Source organism: Anoplolepis gracilipes, chromosome 15 (genome assembly GCF_047496725.1).
Source record: "Anoplolepis gracilipes chromosome 15, ASM4749672v1, whole genome shotgun sequence".
In the NCBI taxonomy this organism is placed as follows: domain Eukaryota; kingdom Metazoa; phylum Arthropoda; class Insecta; order Hymenoptera; family Formicidae; genus Anoplolepis; species Anoplolepis gracilipes.
The window spans coordinates 8,173,258-8,194,761 of NC_132984.1; the positions used below are offsets into that span (position 1 = coordinate 8,173,258).

At 28.9% G+C, this 21,504-nt stretch overlaps 1 protein-coding gene and 1 long non-coding RNA gene across 2 annotated transcripts; one reads left to right on the top strand and one right to left on the bottom strand.

The window, feature by feature from the left end:
• Window positions 1-5,142: 5,142 nt before the first annotated feature.
• On the top strand, window positions 5,143-6,043 carry LOC140673832 (uncharacterized). Its single transcript, XR_012048110.1, has 3 exons — window positions 5,143-5,250; window positions 5,436-5,567; window positions 5,806-6,043. It is a non-coding gene; the product is annotated as an uncharacterized lncRNA (long non-coding RNA).
• Window positions 6,044-10,964: 4,921 nt separating this feature from the next.
• Window positions 10,965-21,276, bottom strand: LOC140673831 (nose resistant to fluoxetine protein 6-like). Its single transcript, XM_072907032.1, has 14 exons — window positions 20,953-21,276; window positions 19,439-19,683; window positions 18,005-18,198; window positions 16,684-16,686; window positions 16,264-16,361; window positions 15,660-15,884; window positions 15,364-15,577; window positions 15,056-15,221; window positions 14,883-14,962; window positions 14,717-14,812; window positions 14,521-14,650; window positions 12,562-12,736; window positions 12,168-12,310; window positions 10,965-12,097 (listed from the first exon to the last, which is right to left on the bottom strand). Exons 1-14 carry the CDS (start codon window positions 21,188-21,190, stop codon window positions 11,921-11,923), a joined length of 2,184 nt encoding a protein of 727 aa, XP_072763133.1. The 5' UTR covers window positions 21,191-21,276; the 3' UTR covers window positions 10,965-11,920.
• Between the last annotated feature and the right edge of the window lie 228 nt (window positions 21,277-21,504).

Here is a 21,504-nt window from a genome sequence, read left to right on the forward strand (position 1 = left end):
TATAAAATAAATATTTCTATTCATAAAATCAAAATATTTGAAAAAGAAAAGGAGTTTAATAATTTAAAAAGAAAATAAAAACTACTATATATGTATATATATATATATATGTATGTGTATACTAAATTTGAAAAATTTAATATTTGAAAAAGAAAAGGAGTTTAATAATTTAAAAAGAAAATAAAAACTACTATATATGTATATATATATATATATATATATATATATATATGTATGTGTATACTAAATTTGAAAAATTTAATATCAAAACTTATAAATGAAAAAGTACCTCTGATAAAGTTTCTCTTTCCAAACTTGGTCGTGCAGTTTAATCTGCCGTAATATTTTACACGTGGATTTAAAATTTATGATATCTTCCAAGTTAATATTCTCACATGAAAGAATCTTCTCAAGCACTTGGATGGGTAAGTCTGTTATTGTAGCCATCATAAAAAATTTAACAATTTACAAAACAACTCGAAACGTTATTTACTGATAATAAGTTCCCTTAGTATCACTTAATTTAATTTCGTTAATATATTTATGTGATAACGAATCACGAATGTGAGCATAGAAAATTTATGTAGCTTGTAACACTGTCGCGATGCGTCTATAACGTGTACTTCGTTCGAGCTGCGTTCGTTCAGACTAAAGATAAACTTTACTTAGAAATGTTTCAAAGAATTTGAGTTACTACGCAGAAAAGAGACACTAAGGGTTCTTAGTCCTGATTAGTTGAATAAAATTGACGAATAAAAGCACAAATTACTTGAAGAAATATTTCTCAGCAAATCCTCTTCACTTTTCTTGAGATTTCTTTTCACTATTGTTGAGATTTATGCCTTTGTTCCTTTTCTTAATGGACTTTTTTTTTTTGATTATTTTATTGTCTGTTGCTTATTATTGTTAACAATTGATTCTGTTTGAGGTCTCTTTAAGTCAGTCGACAACTAGAATTTTGAAATATTCAGTAATATATTCTGTATATGAATTTTTTCTTTCTCTTAAATGTACAGACATATTTTTACCAGAAAAATTATAAATTTTAGAATTAAGTTATGCAAAATATCTTGCAGGTAATAGTACAAATATAATATCAGTTTAAAAGATAAAGCTTCGAAAATATCAATAGAAACAAAGAGTGTTTTCGTATTTTTTTTTCTTGAAGCAAAATAAATGTGTAATTTTTTTTTTAAATAAATCGTAGAGAGTGTTCTAAAATGCAATCAACATGTATGAAACTATTATTATATAATTAATGCTTAATTCTTCATTTTATATGCAACTGGTTGACAAGTGTGGAAGTATTTCGCTAATTATAAGAAGTGATAAAATTAAAATAATTATGCATAGAAGTACGCAGTCTCGAAAAAACTAGCATTATGTACTTGCTCAACATATCACTCTCACGTAATATGCTTTGCAACAATCTCAAGAGAATAGTAATGCATTAACTCCATACTATTAGCATCGAGTTTGTCGACCTCTCCGTGAATTATAAAATCCTCTAATGTAAAAAATATAAACAATTTTAATTATCATTTTTAAAAGACATTCTCTGATTTATATATTAAAAAAAATTTTCAATAAACCTTCAATTTGTAATAATGATGTAAACGTTTTCTGTTTATGCGCGTACAGTTCAACAACTAAAAAATCTAGTCTACTATGTCAAATCTGAAATCTCAAGTAGAGCCAAAAGTACATATTAACAAAAGAAAAATAAACTCGTTTAGTCACTGGTGACAGTCCAGCTCTCCGGAAATCTCAACCACGATTGTACATACAGATCTTGACGCACACATAGTAGTAGTAATCAGAGATTTGGATAGCAAATTAGTTTTACTATCCAAACAAGTTCGTCTTGTTGCCACAAGTACCGCGTTATTTACCAGGAATGCGTGCATACGAAGTGCGTAACTAATAATACTAAGGATACCATTATGGACAAAATATTAAATATTAAATATTAAGAAAAAAGGAAAAAAAGAGAGATAATGAGAAAAAGAGAGAGAGAGAGAGAGAGAGAGAGAGAGAATCTTCTCTCTTTCTTAATATTTAATATATTATAACTTGTCTATTGTACTCCAAGTATTTAATATTAATAATATGTATTTATTAATAATATTGACTGGGACTTTTTGAGAACAATACTAAGAATTGCAGTTTACCATTGTTCATCTTATATTGTTCAATGTTCGACTTTAAACATTAAGCATTTCTCTTTTATTGTTCTGCAACCCGTTTTACATTTTGATACGGCGCACTGCTTGATCATGGCAACTTTTTGCTTTTTCCGAAAGAAACAATTTTTCGATGACAACTCTTAACGACAAAAAAAATATTGGTAAAAAATGTATGGATAGAATTAAAAGTAAGTAAAGGTTTACTTTTTTTTGAAGTCTTTCAGGTAAGATTTGAGAAATCCTTCCAGTTTCAAATTTCAAAGAAATTACTGGCCTTTTGTTACACATGTCCCTGACAAAGTGAAATACTATTTAGAAAATTTAGGAAAAAAGCTTCTTTTCCGCTTCTTTAGTTCACAGATCATTATATCTCATTATTTTCTAATAAATTTGGAAACAATTAAAATTTTCGCAGAATATTCACGACATAAACAAATTGTTCTAAATAAAATTTGAAAGCTAATTTTATGAATACTTCTAAATATAACTTTTTTTTAAATATATGTATTTCATGCCAGGGATATTTGTAACTAAAGGCAAGCAATTTCTTCAAAATTCGAAACTGGAAGAATTTCTCACAAGTTTTACTTGACTTCAGAAAAATTTTTGTATCGTGCGCATAATCACGTTGCAACTGTATAGTGGGACAACCACTACACAATATTAATAATAGCTACAATAATGTGTTTACCTGAAGAAGTGATAGATATCATATTTGGCTACAATGATATCAGCATTGAGGATATTATTAACTTCAGATGTATGTGCAAGAAATTTCAACACATTGCATAATACAATAAGTTTAAAGAAAAGGTAATTAGTTGTTAATTAGTTAATTTTTTGCAATTTGATTTTATTAAAGTACTTATTATACAATCAGTTCTGCAAAACATATATTCTATACGAATAAGACATATAAGAAAGGTAAAAAATACAATAAGAAATATAAAAAGATTAAGAAAATCAAATCACGTAAAGAACGCTAGCAATTATTTTCAATAAATTTTTTCATCAATTAAATTTAGTGTTTAATTAATTAATATAATTGTTATATTTTGTTTTCCTTTGTAACAAACAAATAAATTTTTAAAAATAATTTGTATTCATTTTTTGTCTTTTATTAACCAGTTTTAATAATATAATTATTTTAGTTAATAATGTTATGAAATTACTCATTAAATTTATGTTTTATAAATACACAGCTTATAAAAGTTAATTTGACACAATTTCAAAATATGGCTATAATACTGCCCATTATTTACACCATTGTATATTATTAGTGTATAAATTTTAATTACAATTTAAATTGAAGATTATACAGGGTGTCAGGTAATTCATAAAAAATCTGTCGTGTACAGACAGGACCTATCAAACTGAGCAAAAAAGTCCTTTACCATTTTGCAATTTTTGCAATAATTATTGAAAAATTAATTAAAAAATGTCGACTAATTTGCGTCAATATATTAGCGCTCTACAAAAAGAGACTGCTTGTTGTCAAGCGGCCGCTAGGAGCACAGCAAGAAGAGACAGCCCTTTGTTACACGCTTACTATGCGTGCGACTAGCAACCGTGTGACAGCAAACTGGTTTTTCTCGCCACGTGCAAATATTCACACGAATTAGTCCATATTTTTCAATTAATTTCTCAATAATTATTCCAAAAATATGAAAATGATATAGAACTTTCTTGCTCGCTTTGATCCGTTCTATGCGTACATGATTTTTTACGAATTACCGGACACCCTGTATACTGCATACTTTATTTTATATTAAAACAAAAAAGTCGATATTTTGACTAATTCTATATATTACACAATTTAAATCTTTGAAAACTTATTACACTAATGAAATAGTTTAGTGTTCTTTAAAAATTTACGACAATATTATTTATTTCGATTTTAGATGGCCTACAGCGAGAAAAAAACTATAACAAAAAGTTTAAGGAAAATAAACAGAAAGCATCTGAAGGGAATAAACAAGAAAATAAAAAAGATTTAAACTTTATAGAAATAGGTATTAATTGTAAGAGACAATTACGGAATACTGAAAATATTAAAAAATGTTATTCTAATAATATATCAATCGATAATGTAGTACATTACGATTACATATTATGGTTATATATGGTTTACATATTATGGTTAGATTAAGATATAAAGTTAATATGCATGGAGCGTAAAGATAAAATTTTCTTTCTATAGTGATGAGATTAAAAATTTGCTTATTCAATTTTCACGGTAAGATTATATAAATTAAAATACTATTAACTTTATGGACTAACATACATATTGAATAATTAATATTTGTAATTTTAATTATAAATTATTCAGAAAAGTTGTTTGCGAACAATTAACGGAAAGATTATAATATGCGACTCTTTAACTTTCTGAGGGATCTTCAGCTGAACATAAAATATCGTAATTTTAAAAAGCAGACTCACACAGTGCAACTTTTAGAACAAAGTGTTACTTTTGTTGCACAAGAATTACAGCCTCAAAAAGATGTATTTTATTCGTCCAGTAACAGAGTCACTAGATAAAAAAAAATCGGAAAACATAAAGTGGAATACACAATTAAAATACAAATGTATAGATTATGTAAGTACTATTGATCATGACGTATAAAAATATGGTCAATTATGTTATAAACATGTTAGTTGTAATCTTAGAAATACTTTTTTTTTAAATTAATTTCTACATTGTAATTTCTGACATTAGGTTTTAGAACATAAATGTGGTGAAGAATAGTAATATATACAATATATCATAGCGTTCCCAGAAGACTTGGCCTACGTTGCGATATAAGACTCGTATATCCCGATAAACGTATCTGTTTATTTTGGAAATCGAGTTAGTAAGTGTAATGTCAGATTTAAAATTATTTAAATCTTTTGCTATTTTTATTCCTATCATACAAACACGTACACACATAATTTCTTTTGTTTACAGTGCCACAAAGATTTTAGAAAATGTAAGATGTTTTAGAATAAACATTATAACAAATTCCCAGATTGTTTTATCAAAGAACAGGGCTTTATAAAATTGAAAATAATGACAGCTATCAAGGTTGGTAATAACTCATATTTAATTTCTATTAATTTTAATATTAATTTCAAATTTGTAATATTAATATCAAGCAGAAAGATTTGCCCAATATAAGTATATGATAAATTCCGTGTTTGTAATTGGAACCTTATTTACATTTAAACCATTTTCCATTTAAAATAGAAATATTTTTGAATTTGTTTCAGTTTAATCGTGAATATTTGTTGGGAATAGAATCAGCAAATTCATCGGAAGCCTGCATAAATAATAGTTTCAACTGGAATATGGATTTAAAAGATTGGAGTTTGTGTTTAAAAAAGTTTGGACCACACTATACTGTAAGTAAAGATTACATATGCCGCATATTAATAATAATAATAAATCTCTCTGCCAACACAATAATGAGGCTTCTCTCTAATAATACATACAATTATATTATAGAAATATAATTATAGGCATTATAATTATCTATAATTTAACTAGCTGTAATTTAATTTTCTACAAACGCTTATTTAAGAATTACTTGACAAGAAATATCAATTAAGTATCAATTAAAGTTTGAACTTTCACTTTCAGTTAGTCCTAAACATAGGAGATTTTAAAATGCCAAGTACAAGACCAAAAGAAAAGCGGTTGGAATGATTGTAACACATGGTGGTGAATCTACTGACTGTTCTGCAGGCGTGATAATTGGATGGCACCGATATAAAGACAGAGATTCGGTTAAAATCTGCATAGAAAAAAAAGATAGACAAATTTATCCTTATATTTTTTCAATAAACATCTGGGTAATTATTTACTTTAACGGACACCTCGCCGATGACCTTAACCTTAACATATGTTGTAGAGGGTACACTCCTAAGTAACACATGCTTCGAATTTTGCGGTGGTCTCGTTTAGTTCCTGAGATATGCGACTTTGAAATATTATAATTTTCTTACATACATGTGCAATAGTACTGATAATTTTGATTTTTATTCGCATAAAATAATATCCCATGCGATCCGTACTTTTTATATTTCGTTAAAATGAACATTTACCGTCTCTATTCATATAAGCATTGTTATTTGTTTAACAATAGTCTGTGAGTCGTCATTATCTTTTTTTCTCATTCATCTCTTCTCTCAATCAATATTACATACAAAAATATATTAATTTATATCAAATTATATAAAACAATGCATTGAAATAATACATATATTAAATACAGGATAAAATATGTAATGTAAATTTTACATTACATTACCTTTTATTCTATACTTTGTCCCATTGCTACTGTTTGCTATGCATTAGCGCTTAATAATATATTTTTAAGGTTAATTTATAGGTTAATTTATAATAGAAACATTTTATCCTTTGCAAAAATATATCTCAACATTAAATTTAATGCAAATAAAAAATATTAAAATTTAAAAATTCTGACTTTAAATATTGTAGATGTGTGTGTATATATATATATATATATATATATACACACACATAATTAATATTATATAATATTATATATGTATATAATTATATAAATTATATAATATTATATACATATATAATATTATAATTTAATATTATATATGTATATATATATATATATATATATATATATATATATATACATATATAATATTAAAAAGAGAATTCCCTCTTGTATATATACATATAAAAAAATTACATGTTGCTTAACATTTTTTAAAAGAAAATTAATTCTAAAGTTATATGTATAAGGAAATTTATTAATTTAGTGAAGCAAATATTTAAATATTTATTTTTTTGACGTATAATCCGAGAATCAAAGAAATAGGAGCCTGAAAAAGATCCAGTTTAATTAGACAGTTTATCACATCAAGGAACGACGTTTATTATATTTTTTATTGTTATATTTTACTTTTGTCTTCGGTGTAAAACAATATTGCAATATATTGCTAAAAATTGGAGAGCTCTTCCTGATATACAATTAATAAATTGCTCGTTTCATCTATGATGTAATATAATTACACCGCAATAAAGTAAAGAATGGATATAATTTTTAATGTCTTTGCATTAATTGGCTTACAATCTGTCATTTATAAAAATATATTTGCTTAATATTAGAATTTCGCAATTTATATAAAAAATAAGATAAGTTTCTATTAAGAATTAGTTTCTGAGATATGCGACTTTGAAATATAAAAAGTACGGATCGCATGAAATATTATTTTATGCGAATAAAAATCAAAATTATCAGTACTATTGCACATGTATGTAAGAAAATTATAATATTTTAAAGTTGCATATCTCAGGAACCAATATGTATGAAGAAATATTTGTGAACTTTTAGAAGTATAAAGCTAAAGTAAAAAGAAAAAAAAACATTTTTAGTCTGCAAAAGATTTGTATTTTTGATTAATGACAAGTGAGTAAACTTCAAATATAGCACAGGAAGTTTTAATTTTTACATTATACTTATTTTACATTATATGTAATTTCATATGTAATAATATATTAATAATAATATGATAATACAAATATTATTATACATTTTTTATTGGTGTAAAAATAATATTATTTTATGTATATTACGTATGATCCTATTTATATAATATACAATATACATATATGTATACATGTTTAATGTAATGTGTAGGTGATTGTGTTTGTAATTATTATCGCGTGTATTACACAAATTCGAATGTGGGAGAAATTCTACGTTAAAATCTTAGGTTCTGACTGATCATTACAGTGTACAATTACTACGATAAAAAAATGAAGTAATATCAAAACGTATAAGTAAGTAAATGTAAATGTATACATTAAATACGATCAGAAGTGTGTGATTCGTCGTCCACATGTGCGTTAGATTAAAATTAATAGGTTAAGATTTAGAAGATGACTAAAACATGAATCTAAATTAAAATTAAATAATTAATCCTCACCGAGCCGGACCCACAAGATGTATTTGTCTATTCTGATAATTTTATATACACCCTTCGAGCAATTCTGTATTAATTATTTTGGTATTCCTCAATAGAGAATGGGAAGGGAAGAGTATTGTAATCTTAATAAATAAAAGTAGTGTAATCTTAATAAATATTATTTGAAAAAAAAAGAAAGAAGGGAAAAATTGAGTTTTTGCGAGTTTGCCTTGCGTATTTGATACCCAGCATTTTAAATAGTAACACAAAATATATGAAGTTTGCGGAGGGAGAAAATTGCAAGTAATACCCTTGTGTATATTCGATAACCGAGCATATGAAATGTTACTTGACTCAAAATACACGGGTTATTGCACGAGAAGAAAAAAATAAGGAAAATAGAGACTAACAATGAGAAAAACAAAGAAATACAATGATTAATTATAGAAGTAGATGTATAGGGTGTCCGGTAATAATCGCCTTACCTCTCTAGGGTAGATAGAGCATGTCAAACTGAACATAAAAGTCCTCTACCATTTTGCGATCTTCGTAATAATTACCGAGAAATTAATTAACAAAGATTGAGAAGAAAGAGACAAATCCGGGCGAATACAAACGCGCGGCGAGAAGGCCCATCCTACTGCCACGTGGTTACTAGGCGCTCATTGAATGATAGGAGGAGCGGTCTACGACTGGCAATGGATATGTATAAGTAGCGCGCCTAGTAATCGCGTAGCAGTAGGATGGGCCTTTTCGCCCGGATTTGTCAATCTTTGTTAATTAATTTCTCAGTAATTATTACGAAGATCGCAAAATGGTAGAGGACTTTTATGTTCAGTTTGACAGTGGGATGGGCCTTTTTGCCGCGCGGATTTGTCAATTTTTGTTAATTAATTTTTCGATAATTATTACGAAGATCGCAAAATGGTAGAGGACTTTTATGTTCAGTTGGCCTGCTCTATCTGCCCTAGAGAGGTGAGGCGATTATTACCGGACACCTTGTATATATAAGTAGTGATTTTAAAAGAATAAAAGATTTTGTGAAAATTTAAGAATTATTCTTTCAACGAAACACTAGGATAAAAGAAGGAAATGAAAAATTTATTTAATGGAATTTATTATTTGTTGACAAGTGTAAGAACAGGTAAAATGACAATCCCCCCCGGCACACCACCTTGATGTGGTGGAGGGCTCACCCGGATGGTGATCCCGGTGTGATTGTCGGATTTTAGGGCCCACAACCCCAGGCTGATCTTGAAGGGTGCTAAGAGTATACCACTATGATGGAACGACCATTTGGTGTTATCGTCACCGGGTCGAATACGATGGACCGGCGGGGAAGGATTATTGTCCCTGATGCCCTCTCGTTGTTATCAAGCGAAAGGCTACCCGAGGGTTTACATGCGGAGCCTCCGGCGGCATCTGTTATCGCATGGGAGGGAAGGTATAAACGCCTTCTCGGCTTCTGCCTCAAAGCACATTCGTGCTTTTCGGAGATTTAGGAGTCAGAGCTGTGGGAGGAAGGGGAGGATGATGAAGAGCTGGCAGATCGGTTGAGTGTCATCCTCAACACCCTCTTCAAGGAGATGGATGGACTCTTCTTAGAGTGTATGTCCGGGGAGGGGCCTCTTGCTTCCACGCAAGTGAAAATGGTGGAGGCCTCTACCCAGACGGAACAACGGGAGAAGCGTTCGGCCGGAAATAAAAACCAGGGGGTCCAGGTCCGGCCGAAACATAGAAACAGAGGTTTCCAGGCTTCTCCCGAATGTAAGGAGGTGGGCGTGTCCTGCGAGGAGGATCCTCGTGATAAAACGAGATCCGAATCGCAGGACACGATTCTGATGGATTGTGAGGAGCTACTGTCTCCTCACATTCCTGAGAGCAGAGTGGAAGCGGGGGTGCAGACCATCGCACCTCCGACCACCCCGATCCTGGACCTCAACACCTTACGGGTAGTCGTAAGGGAAGAGGTGGCTCGGGCCCTCGAGAAATCGAGTGTTCCGGGCAGTGGACCGATTGAGGTCCACCTGTGTGTGAGAAGAAGGAAAGGAGTAAGAATAGGAGTAAGGGATAGGAGGAGATGGAGTGGAGATTAGTAGAGGGAAAGAGGTCCAGGAAAGGTAAAGGAAAAGAGAGGGAAAAAGCACAGCCGGTTAAGGTTGATGCAAAGAAGGATGAAGGGGAGAAGGGAAAGAGAGATGGGGTCCGAGACTCTAAAATTCGCCCCCTGAGATGTTTTAAGTGCCTAATGATAGGCCATATTAGCATTTGTGCTCTGGAGTTGACCGGGGAAATTGGTGTTACTGATTTGGAGTCCCCAGTCACTCCAGGAGGGGCTGTAGGACGGCGCCCAAGTGCCCGCTGTGTGTGGACTTGGGCGTCGATGACAGGCACGTTTTGGGTGGGGGAGAACTCTGTTCCGCCCCCCCCCCCAAGGTGGAACACAGGGAAAGGTGGGACGCATTCTCCTTGTCATCCCCTGGAAAAGGGAGATGACGGTGTTACGGGGAAGAAAGAAGGGGTAGGACATAGTCTCGCCCCCCTCTCCCCTGCGGGGCAATGAACTCGGGGAGTTCCTTTTTGAGGAACCCCCCTCGCCCCAATTCCGGCCTTAAGATCCGAAGGCCACAAGGAGGAGGACGGGAAGTCAATTCTTCCCGTCCCCCTTAGGGGCCAAAAGGGGGTAGGTGCGGGAACACCCACTCCCCATTGCACCTTGGTCCCAGGGAAGGCGGCAGCGTTGCGAGGTGGTCCCGCAACGCCGGCAATGATGCACCACTGAATATTTCTCAGTGGTGCATCAAGGAAGGAATTCTCCCCCTTCGACCATCTGGGGGGGATCGGCGGGGGTGGGTCCTGGTAGAATGCGAAAGCGACTCCAGGGCCCATCCACAATTCAACCGCCGGGTAGGATCATCGTGAGGTTTTAATGGGTATACCCCGTCTATAGGGGGAGCCCCACATACCCCCCGGGGAGTTCCCGCTCCTCGGGGAATGCGTAAAGCATTTCCTCACGTAAAAAAAAAAGGTAAAATGACAATAGCTGGGGTCAGCAAATATTTATTTCCAATTATCCTTGAAAAGCTTGGTGATAGACATCCATCAGAAAATTATAACAGGTCACATTAATATTAAACAAGTTTAAACTTATTTTCACTGAGACATGAATTATGGAATAACAAAGAAATAAAATAGATGTCGAAAAAAAATCCCCGAAGCTATTTATATATTTAAAGTCAAATCGAAGAAAACTAAATGCTCAGAAATGCGGTATGATAATCACGATGATGAATATTCAACTGTTAAAAATGGAATGTATACTCGCATAATTTTTCTCGCGTAACATAGAGTTCTACTACTTCCTCTCCATTCAATAATTTGACAAATTAAAATTTTAATTAATGTCCCTATAGACTTGGTAGGATTGTCTTTTCGACTTTGAACTTTAGAGGCCTATTGGTACCAATATTTGTTAAAGAATTTTGCTCCTAACCAATGGAGAGTTTGATATAGTTGGGGAGAGTTATCTCTTGTTGCTATATTCTAGAATTTATTATAAGTAATTGACACCTAAGGTGGTCCGTTAAGCGAGCATTCATATCAAGTGTTTTCAGTTTTTCGTCATCGTCTTCAATTTATGACTCTAGTTTTAAATAATGATCTCAGTTTACAATGACGCTGTTTTATTTAAAAATTCTTAAGTAAACTAGAGAGCCCTTTGAATGTTTATGCATGGCTTAGTTTCTAGCACTTGTTATTTTACGATTTGAAATTCTCGTCTCGCCTATCAGATAATTAATATTTCATGAAGACAAAGATCCGTGATGTCCACTCGACGTAACAATGTACTGTGTATCTTTTTTGTTATTGCGAGACTGAAGGAACATTTTCATTAGTAAAATATATGGTACTTCTGCCATTAAAGACAATACATAAGCGCAAAAATAACTTATCTCAATATATCCTATAAACATAGTAACCTAAAAATTTATAATAAATGTTAAAAAGTTCTCTGTCAATATCAGAATTTTAGACATAATCTCTACTTACTAGAGGCCAAAATTCCATGTGAACGGATGTTTCACTAGACGAGCGAATCAACTGTATGACAAAAGGATTTACGAGATAAGCACAATAAGTAAGTTTGCTAAGAGAAATGAAAACTTTGGACGATAATAACTGATTAACAATACCTGTAACACAATAAAACATTTCTATGTACATTTATATGTGATGATAAGAATAAGATTTTTTTAAAATTATGAAAGTATTTTTTATGCATTATGTCAGCACTTATTGAAGTAGAACTTATAAAAGTGTAAATTAGAAATAAATTAAATGAGAGATGCAACTTATATAATATATTACAACTTATTTACAAAGATTATGTCAAGTGTGTATAGTAATATTTCTATACACATGTTATTACATGTATGATACTAACCACCATACTTAGTAAAATACGCTACTACAATCCATGCTATACTTATGGCCCAAAGTATTCTACTCAACGCAATATAGATAGCAGCATTCAAAATGGATACGTGTTGTTTATAAAGGCCTAACAATGCGAAAATAACACACCCGCTACTAAAACACCAGCATAAAATTACAGTTTTCTGAAAAAAATTGTTTTATATGTAAAATATTATAACAAAAATAATATATATATAAAGTGTACAATCTTTCTTTGATAAGATTACAAATATTAGACCTTTTCGATTTCAATAATTTGAAGCATGTTATAGACAGAAAGTCTAAAATCTGTCAATGAACATTGAATCAACGCTCATATATAATTTTAAAGTTATAAAACTCTAACAAATTAAAATGCACCCAGCATACTGCCTGGTGCTTTAAATCTGAAACAAGATCTAAAAATATATAATTACATTTTCTTTTTATTTTTTGCTAACATTAAGCAATATGAGATAGTGATAGTAATAGTTGATGAGTTCCTTCAAAAAAGTTATTTTGCATGAGAAGTCAACAAGATACATATACGGTACTATATTAATTTTTACATTTCGTTTGCACGCATTTCAGGCAGACGATGTAGGATTTTACTTTGTATGGATTGCTATGTAAGGATTTTGATTTGCGCAGAAAGGTGGAAATTTGAGCGAAACTATATATTTTAGACATTGTTTTACGTTCAAAAGATCGAGCTATGATTAACTTTGCTTGTTTATAAAAATTGTATCAAACAATTGTCCAGCAAAAATCTTTGATTGTGATTCTAGTCTATGATATTGATCACATGCTTCAAATTTATTAAAACTTGTAAGAACATCTCCAAACTATAATATTCAGTTTATATTATTATAATATGTACTATATAAATATATATATATATATATTGTATATATACAGAGTGTGCCATTTTAATTCCTCTAGTGAAATATCTCGAAAAATATGGAAAATTCGAAAAAATGTTTCAGACAAAAGTTGTATGGTTTCTAGGGGGACATAAGATGGTGCCATTAGTTTGACCTTGAAGAGTCACATAAAAATCACGTGAAGGTCATTTTGAATTTCTTAAATAGAACATCCTATATATTTTTGCATATTCTTGTAGCTTATCTTGAGCTTTCCAAAACACTATGATAAAATGTTTTTTTATTAAACACTTTTCGAGTTATAAGGCTTCAAAGTTGCAATATTTTGACATAAAATACAAGATATCTCGTAAAATATTCATTTTTCGATTATCCTAATACTTTTATGCACAGAATAACGAGACAAATCAATTGGCATAATTAAAACACATAATTATGTTAAAGTAAAAATGTGTAACTGCTAGTTGCAAATTCAGATTTTTTCTTAAAGATAATTATGTTTTCTTTACACCAATTGATTCATCTCATAATTCTGTGTATAAAAGTATTAGAGTAAGATAACCGAGAAATGAATATTTTACGAGATATCTTGTTGTATTTTATGTCAAAATATTGCAACTTTGAAGCCTTATAACTCAAAAGTGTTTAATGAAAAAACATTTTATCATAGTGTTTTGGAAAGCTCTCGAAGTCAGCTACAAGAATATGTAATGAAAAATAGTAGGTTCCATTTAAGAAATTAAAGATGACCTTCACGTGATCTTCAAATGACTGTTCAAGGTCAAACCAATGGTACCATCTTATGGCCCCCTCGAAACACATGTCTGAACCATTTTTCTCTCCCAGGCTTGGTTTTTGAGATATTCGACTGGAGGAATTAAAATGGGACACCCTGTATATATAAATATTTAATTAAGATATAAAAAATATAATAATACGTAAATTAATATATAAATAATTAATCAGAATAATCAATTTACGTATTTGGTAACTATTTTGATAATTGTTTACTAATTGCTTATTATTTTACATTAAACTCATATAAAAGTCAGATTATACTTTACCTTTTTCAAAATCAACTTTTTATTTAGTCTTCTTACAAGATAACCTATAATTATGCCAATAATATACGGTCCAATTCTAATCCATGGAGGGTAGTACAAGACACTCGAAAGTCTGTATTGTTCATCAAGTCTGCAATAAGAAAAGGCTTATTTAATTAATGTAATTAATAATTAACAAGAGGTTCTTATTACTTACGTCGGAACATATTCGTAAATATATGAAATATAACCGGTAAGCACAATAGAGCCTATTAAAAGTACACCCAATATGACAACAGTTACATAAAAATACCTGAAATAAAACAACTTAAGTTTATATGTTTAGCATATGCTGATAATAACACGCTAATAGATCAACTTACACAGTGGACAAAATTAGTAGCAATGTAGCAATTGTAAAGTATTGCATATCGTTGGCTAAATACCAACTCCAAACCATACACTACAAGAGAATCAAAACTTAAAAATAAAATTTTAATATTTTTTAAGCAATATTGAACTAATAATAACTATTTTAAATACATTATACATATACCATTCTGTCGAGATCAAATAGATTATTTATATATAAAAGATTTCTCCACCAATATTTTGTGCAAACTTCGTCCGATCTAAAATTTGGATAAAATTGTGAATTCTTGTTGTACCAAGCCGAACTTAATTGTAGTATTCCTATCATCATCATGTACGCAGGTGTCAACCTTAAAATAAAATTGTTTTGAAGTACATGTATAAAAAGAGAACATTATTATTTCATTCAATGTTGATTTTAATTTCTAAATTATTTTTACATGCATTGTTCTTGTTTATTATCTATTTAAATAAAGATAATAAAAAACGTACCGAATAAACCTTTTTATTATATAAGTAAAGAATTCATTCAATTTTGATTTACAATTAATTGATATAGTTTTTTTATTGTCTATTTTATTTTTAAAATATATATAGGCTACTAAAAATCCGCTTGAAAAAAAGAAGGTATCTACTGGTATAATTATATTAGATAATACTTGAACAAGGAAATTAGAGGTGATTCTCCATGCTAATGCTTTATTGTCTACAAACAAAAAAATCTCTATTATATACATAGAAAATAAGATATGTATGTTAATTTTACAAGTTTTTTTTTAATTATTCACCGATGTAATCCAACATGAAAAACGGGATATGAAGAAAAATTATCCAACTCATACTTAGAAATTTTAAACCGTGAAGGACAGGTACTTCGTCAGCATTTAATTTCGTGCTGAATATAATTTTCGTATTTGTGTATATGGAAAAACACATTAGTATTTTTCCAATTCTATTTTCTCGACGTAAAGGCGAAGGTATTATTTCCATTTCCACGGATATGTCTCTTACATCTAAATTACAATACAGAATTTCCAGTGGTATTTATTAAAAATCGAATATTTATTTGTACAATGTTGATTTATATAAAAGTATTTATATAAATCAACATTGCTTTGATTAGGTAAGAGAACTTAAAAGAAAAAAACATATACAAAATATATACACAAAATGTTTAAGTAAATTTTTGATTCTTATAAAAGTAGCATTACATTATTTGACTTAAATATACTAACTTTAAAATAGTTAAATGTCATTTTAATTTATTTTGCACAAAGCATAATCGTGATATTTTTAAATATGAATAGGATGCATAATTAAAAATTATGAATAATCTATTATTAAAATTAAAAAATCTTTAAAGTACGTGTCTTAAATAGAATTTATACTTACTAGCGGTAGTTTTATCCTTTACAACTAAATATTTTTGATACACAAATATATCGTATATTGTTCCTATTATCATCATGAAGAATGTAAGCGCTAAAATGCTGCATAAATTATAAATTGAATGCAAAATATATTATTTCAAAACTTTTCAAAATTACCAAAATTTTCCTTTAACATATTATTATATGTTGATAAAGTTATTATTATTCTATATACATTATTAATTATATCCATGTATATATAAATAGTAGTAGTAGTAGTGGTATTATACCACTATATAAATATATATGTATATATATATATATTTTTTTTTTAATGGAAATAGTTTTGTGACAGCGTTATACCGACGTTTCGCAAATGTTACATTTTGCATCTTCAGGGCTAGGAGCTCCGATAGATGCCAGAATCTAGAGTTTTCGGAACACGCTTACATTAATGCCTTATGTAAGCATGCAGTATTAGAGTCCGATACTAAGCTTTTAGGTTGTCTTTAAATAAAAATAATATATATTCTTTATTATTATTATATTCACTTTTTGATTATCTTACTCTAATACTTTTATTTTTATTTTTCTTTACACCAATTGATTCGTCTCATTATTCTGTGCATAAAGGTATGAGTAAGATAATCAAAAAATGAATATTTTACGAGATATCTTGTATTTTATGTCAAAATACTGCAACTTTGAAGCCTTATAACTCAAAAAATACTTTGTCATAAGTGTTTTAGAAAGCTCTCGAGATGAGCTACAAGAATATGCAAAAATATATATATAGGGTGTTCCATTTAAAAAACTTGAAGTGACCTTCATGTGACCTTCAAATGACTTTTCAAGGTCAAACCAATGGTACCATCTTATGACCCTCTTGAAACCATACAACTTTTGTCTGAAACATTTTTCTGTAAAACGTATTATTCGGGAGATATTTGAGGTCGTTATTTAAAATGGTACACCCTGTATATGTATATATTTATAAAATATAATATTTATATAATGTAATTCTTTTTTAAAAAGAAATCTGAAAAATTTAATTAAATCTAAAATTAAAAATTTTATTTTCATCATAACCTATCAAAATAATCATTACTTGTACAATATTTATATACGTTTATAACAAATATATAACTTGCCTAAATAGACTAATACCATCGTTTTTCTTTTTACGACATGTTTTTATACAGCAAGATGCCGGCATTTTTATAAAAATTTTCTCCTCTTTACGATAGAAATTTTATGGCACTAAATAGCGTCGAACTCAGCCATAATCTACACCGCACTGTAAGTGAGACTCACACAAATGATATGCTTTACACACACGTGACACACACATACAGACTCGCCGCCATTTTCTCTCATATCGAAAACTCCTCGAGCACGGGTCCGGCGACCGAGGTAGCGATCTAGTTTAGTGTAGACATCTGTAGCTCTTTCTTATATTCGAGGTACGACAGAACACATTAACAGAATTCTGAATAAACATAAAGTGATTTTCAAACTCGAAAGAAAGATTGTCCAGTTATTTTCTAATCCCAACGATCAGAACAACCATAAGTTTAATAACCTAACCTAATCATAAGGAAATTCAGTATTAGAACTCCTAGCCCTGAAAATGTATACTGTAATGTTTGAGAAACGTCGGCATAACGTTGCATCTTTTCAGAAGTTTTTCATTGAGGAAATCAGTGGCCGCGAAAGCCTTAAAATTAAAATATATATATTTTTTCACATTTTTTTCGACATACCAAATGAAAATTATTGAATTCTTAAATAACCATTGTTGATCTCCTTTTAGATTTTTAATCTCGATTAATTTGAAGTCTACGGAATAAAGGTCGTTGATAAAAAAAATCTTGTCATGAAATATTTTTTCCAGAATTAAATTTAGATCATTTATAGAACATGATGCTGGTAAACAGAGGCCGAGCGTAATTATGTCCTAAAATAAAAGATATTTTGTATATAATACATACATATTGATATATTTTTATACGTAAGTACATACATACACAGTATTAATATATGTATGTATTATCATATAATTCTGTCAATTATTAGTATATCTATGAATACTGTTGATAACTTTTTATTTTGAAATTTTGAAATATATTGTATATGTATGGAATCACGTTGAAAAGTATTGGGTATCCTTTATTTTTTCTTATTTTTTAATATAATATAAAATATTGGAAAAATAAAAATAAAAATATTTTAAAACTATTGAGAGAGAGAGAGAGAGAGAGAGAGAGAGAGAGAGAGAGCACATTGAAGCTAAAACTTAAAAATGTTTATTTTTAAACTTTTCTTCACAATATGATATTTCGCCGAGTATCAATAACTTTTTTGAAAGATACGAGTTTAGCTTTTAACAATAAGTTACGTAAGTCGGTCATAAAGAAGAATTTATAGAAAAGTTTTAAAAAGCATTTTATAGGTAAAATGTTGTAATTTATGGAACTTGACCTAAATTTGTCGAGAGAATTTTTTTTATCAAGATGCAGAATATGTAAATTTAAAGAACAAAACAATATGTTTTTTTCATAAAGTACAGAGCAAGAAAAATAAAAAAATTTTTTTAAACAATCAATAGTGCGTTAAAATTGAAACTTTAAGATGCTTCTTTTAAAACTTTTCTATGATGATTTTTCGCCGAGTTACAACGATTTGAAAATAGCTCATTTTTTGGCGCATAAAAAGTGTTCCCTATATCTTTTTGAGTAGTGTACATACATATACATACATAAAATTATGTTGAAAGTAAAAGGTTATTTCTTTGAAACAAAATATGTAAGACGCCATTTCATTAAGGAAACTTGTAAGTTTTATTAGTATTAGTATAAAAAAAATATATAATACTTTAATAATTTCAATACACATGATAAAAAAGGACCAATTTGTTTGTACGGATAATCTTGAAGCAAGTTTTTCAAAATGAAACATTTTATATCTTCTATATTAATTTTATAGATAAAATAAATAGATATATAGAATGTTTAAAAGAAGAGTTCATAGTTTATTTTAAGATATAGGAATGAATATATCTAAGATTAGTTTATTATATATCATTGTTACAATTTGATAAAATAAAATCTTTAAATTTATGTAAATTTACTAGTTTTAATTTAATTTATAATTTTATGATTTTTGTAGTTTATTCAATAAAAAATTTAGGAACTTACTTCATTGATATAATTTACGTGATATTGAAGAGTACTGTTGTGTTTGAAGTGAGCAATGAAATAATTTATTTTGAAAGGCGGAAATTCCTCTTGTGGATCACGATATATCGTATTATTTAATATATACCGCTCTGCGATCTCTAGAGGAGCTGTATTCATTGTATTAAGACATTGGTGACGATTACCCAACCAATAATTATTTCCATAAAGAAAGCCTGGTTTATATCCACCACTGGAATCCAACACTTAAAAATATAAAATAGTAATTGTTATTTAAACAGAAGTATTTAACAATACAAATAATTATCATTCATTAGAGTCAACATTAGAATCAACTATCAATATTTTCATTAATTGTTGAATCTGTGGAAAATAATCTTTAGATATTTCACATTATTCAGATTATTAAATAGCTACTTGTCAATAAATTGTATTATTTTATTATTATTTATTAATCATAAAGTTATATCTTAAATAGAGAATCATAAGTAATTATAACTTATGTTTTTTTAAAGATAATTAAAAAAAATAAAGACATTGCTCTGTATCTCACTAATAATAAGCATCTTGTCAGTAACATAGCCATACATCAATGTTTTCGATACTCATTAAATCTAAAAAGTAATCTTTAAATATCTCGAATTATTTATATAAATTCAATTTAATATAAAATTAAATATTAAATATATAAGTATTATTTAATATAAATATTAAAGTATAGCCGTTGTATTAATTATATAAAATTTTAACTGAAAAAAATGAGGCAATTAAATAAAAGACCCTGCACTATTTAAGTATAGTAATCTTGATGCTAACATATTGAAAAAATCATTTTTTAATTTCATTACAACACGACAACACAAGAAATAATAGAGTTAAGGAGCTGAAATTTTAAGAAAAATTTTTTGTATTGGAGAAATAATATGCCAAATGTCATTTCGAAACTTGCCGGAAATACTTTTAATATGCTCTGGCTAACATTTGCGATCCATTTACTTCAGTAACTCTTCTTTACCTATCTTTTTATTTTGATCTTAATCTTTGAGAACCTTCTTGTGATTTCAATTATTTAATCTTTTAAGAATCTTATTGTGATTTGAATTATTAAAATAAAAACAGTATTAATCTTTTACTACAGTAGTAGTAATTAATTAATAAAAATTACATTAATTATCTTTAACGATATCAAGTGGTAAACACATTATAAAAGATTTTAATTTAAAATGTTAAAATAATTTCACTCATGTGCACGTATAAAGCTTATTATAATTAATTACAGTGATATTTTTTAGTTAAAATTTACCACAAAGACTAACTAATTATTAATAATTACTAATAGTTGATGCTCTTTTTACAGTGATAGAAAAAGACACACAATTTAAGTTAACTTTAATTATAATTTTTGTAATTAAACAATTAATTCAGTATAGAATAAAAATAAACAATAATTTATCATTTAGCTCTTCTAATTTTTGAGTTTTTCTTATAAGAAAATCATAATTAAATAAACTCACTTTTCAAGCTCCATAGCATTCGTTGATCCACGCCGTCTCGGAAATCTCGTAATTCCTTTCCGCACATATTTGATTTAACAAGATCAGCTTTCGAAGCAATGATATAAACGGGCAACACATTGCTACTAACTTTCTCGTATTCATTTTCATTAGATTTGTTAACTTTCGTAAAAGCATAAATCAATGAATCAATGTTTATATAAATACACAAAGCAAACACAAATCGATAAAATAACATAATGCAGCTACAATTTAACAATCACTTTTATTGTTGAAGAATATGTAAGAAATATTAATTATAAATTATAACAGATTTCAGAATTTTGCTTACAGATATTTTTTGTTGGTTTTAACAATAATAATGCACTATGTTTCATTAAGAGTTGACGATCAAGAAAGAAATGGTTAGGTTGGAATGGGGACAAGCGTATTTATACATTTACCATAGTATTAATAATTTTGCATAAATGTAAATTTAAGTGATCTCAAACGTCTGAAAGTTAATCTTTGAACAAATTGTTTTTATCTATGAAAAAATATGGTAAATATTCA

What these genes read in the sequence shown, in the direction of transcription:
- LOC140673831 (XM_072907032.1), bottom strand. Translation starts at nt 21,190, where the DNA reads ATGTTATTTTATCGATTTGTGTTTGCTTTGTGTATTTATATAAACATT. An exon ending in CTACTAATTTTGTCCACTGT is followed by an intron (nt 14,813 to 14,882) that starts GTAAGTTGATCT and finishes GTTTTATTTCAG; the next exon opens with GTATTTTTATGTAACTGTTG. An exon ending in GTATTTTACTAAGTATGGTG is followed by an intron (nt 12,311 to 12,561) that starts GTTAGTATCATA and finishes ATTGTGTTACAG; the next exon opens with GTATTGTTAATCAGTTATTA.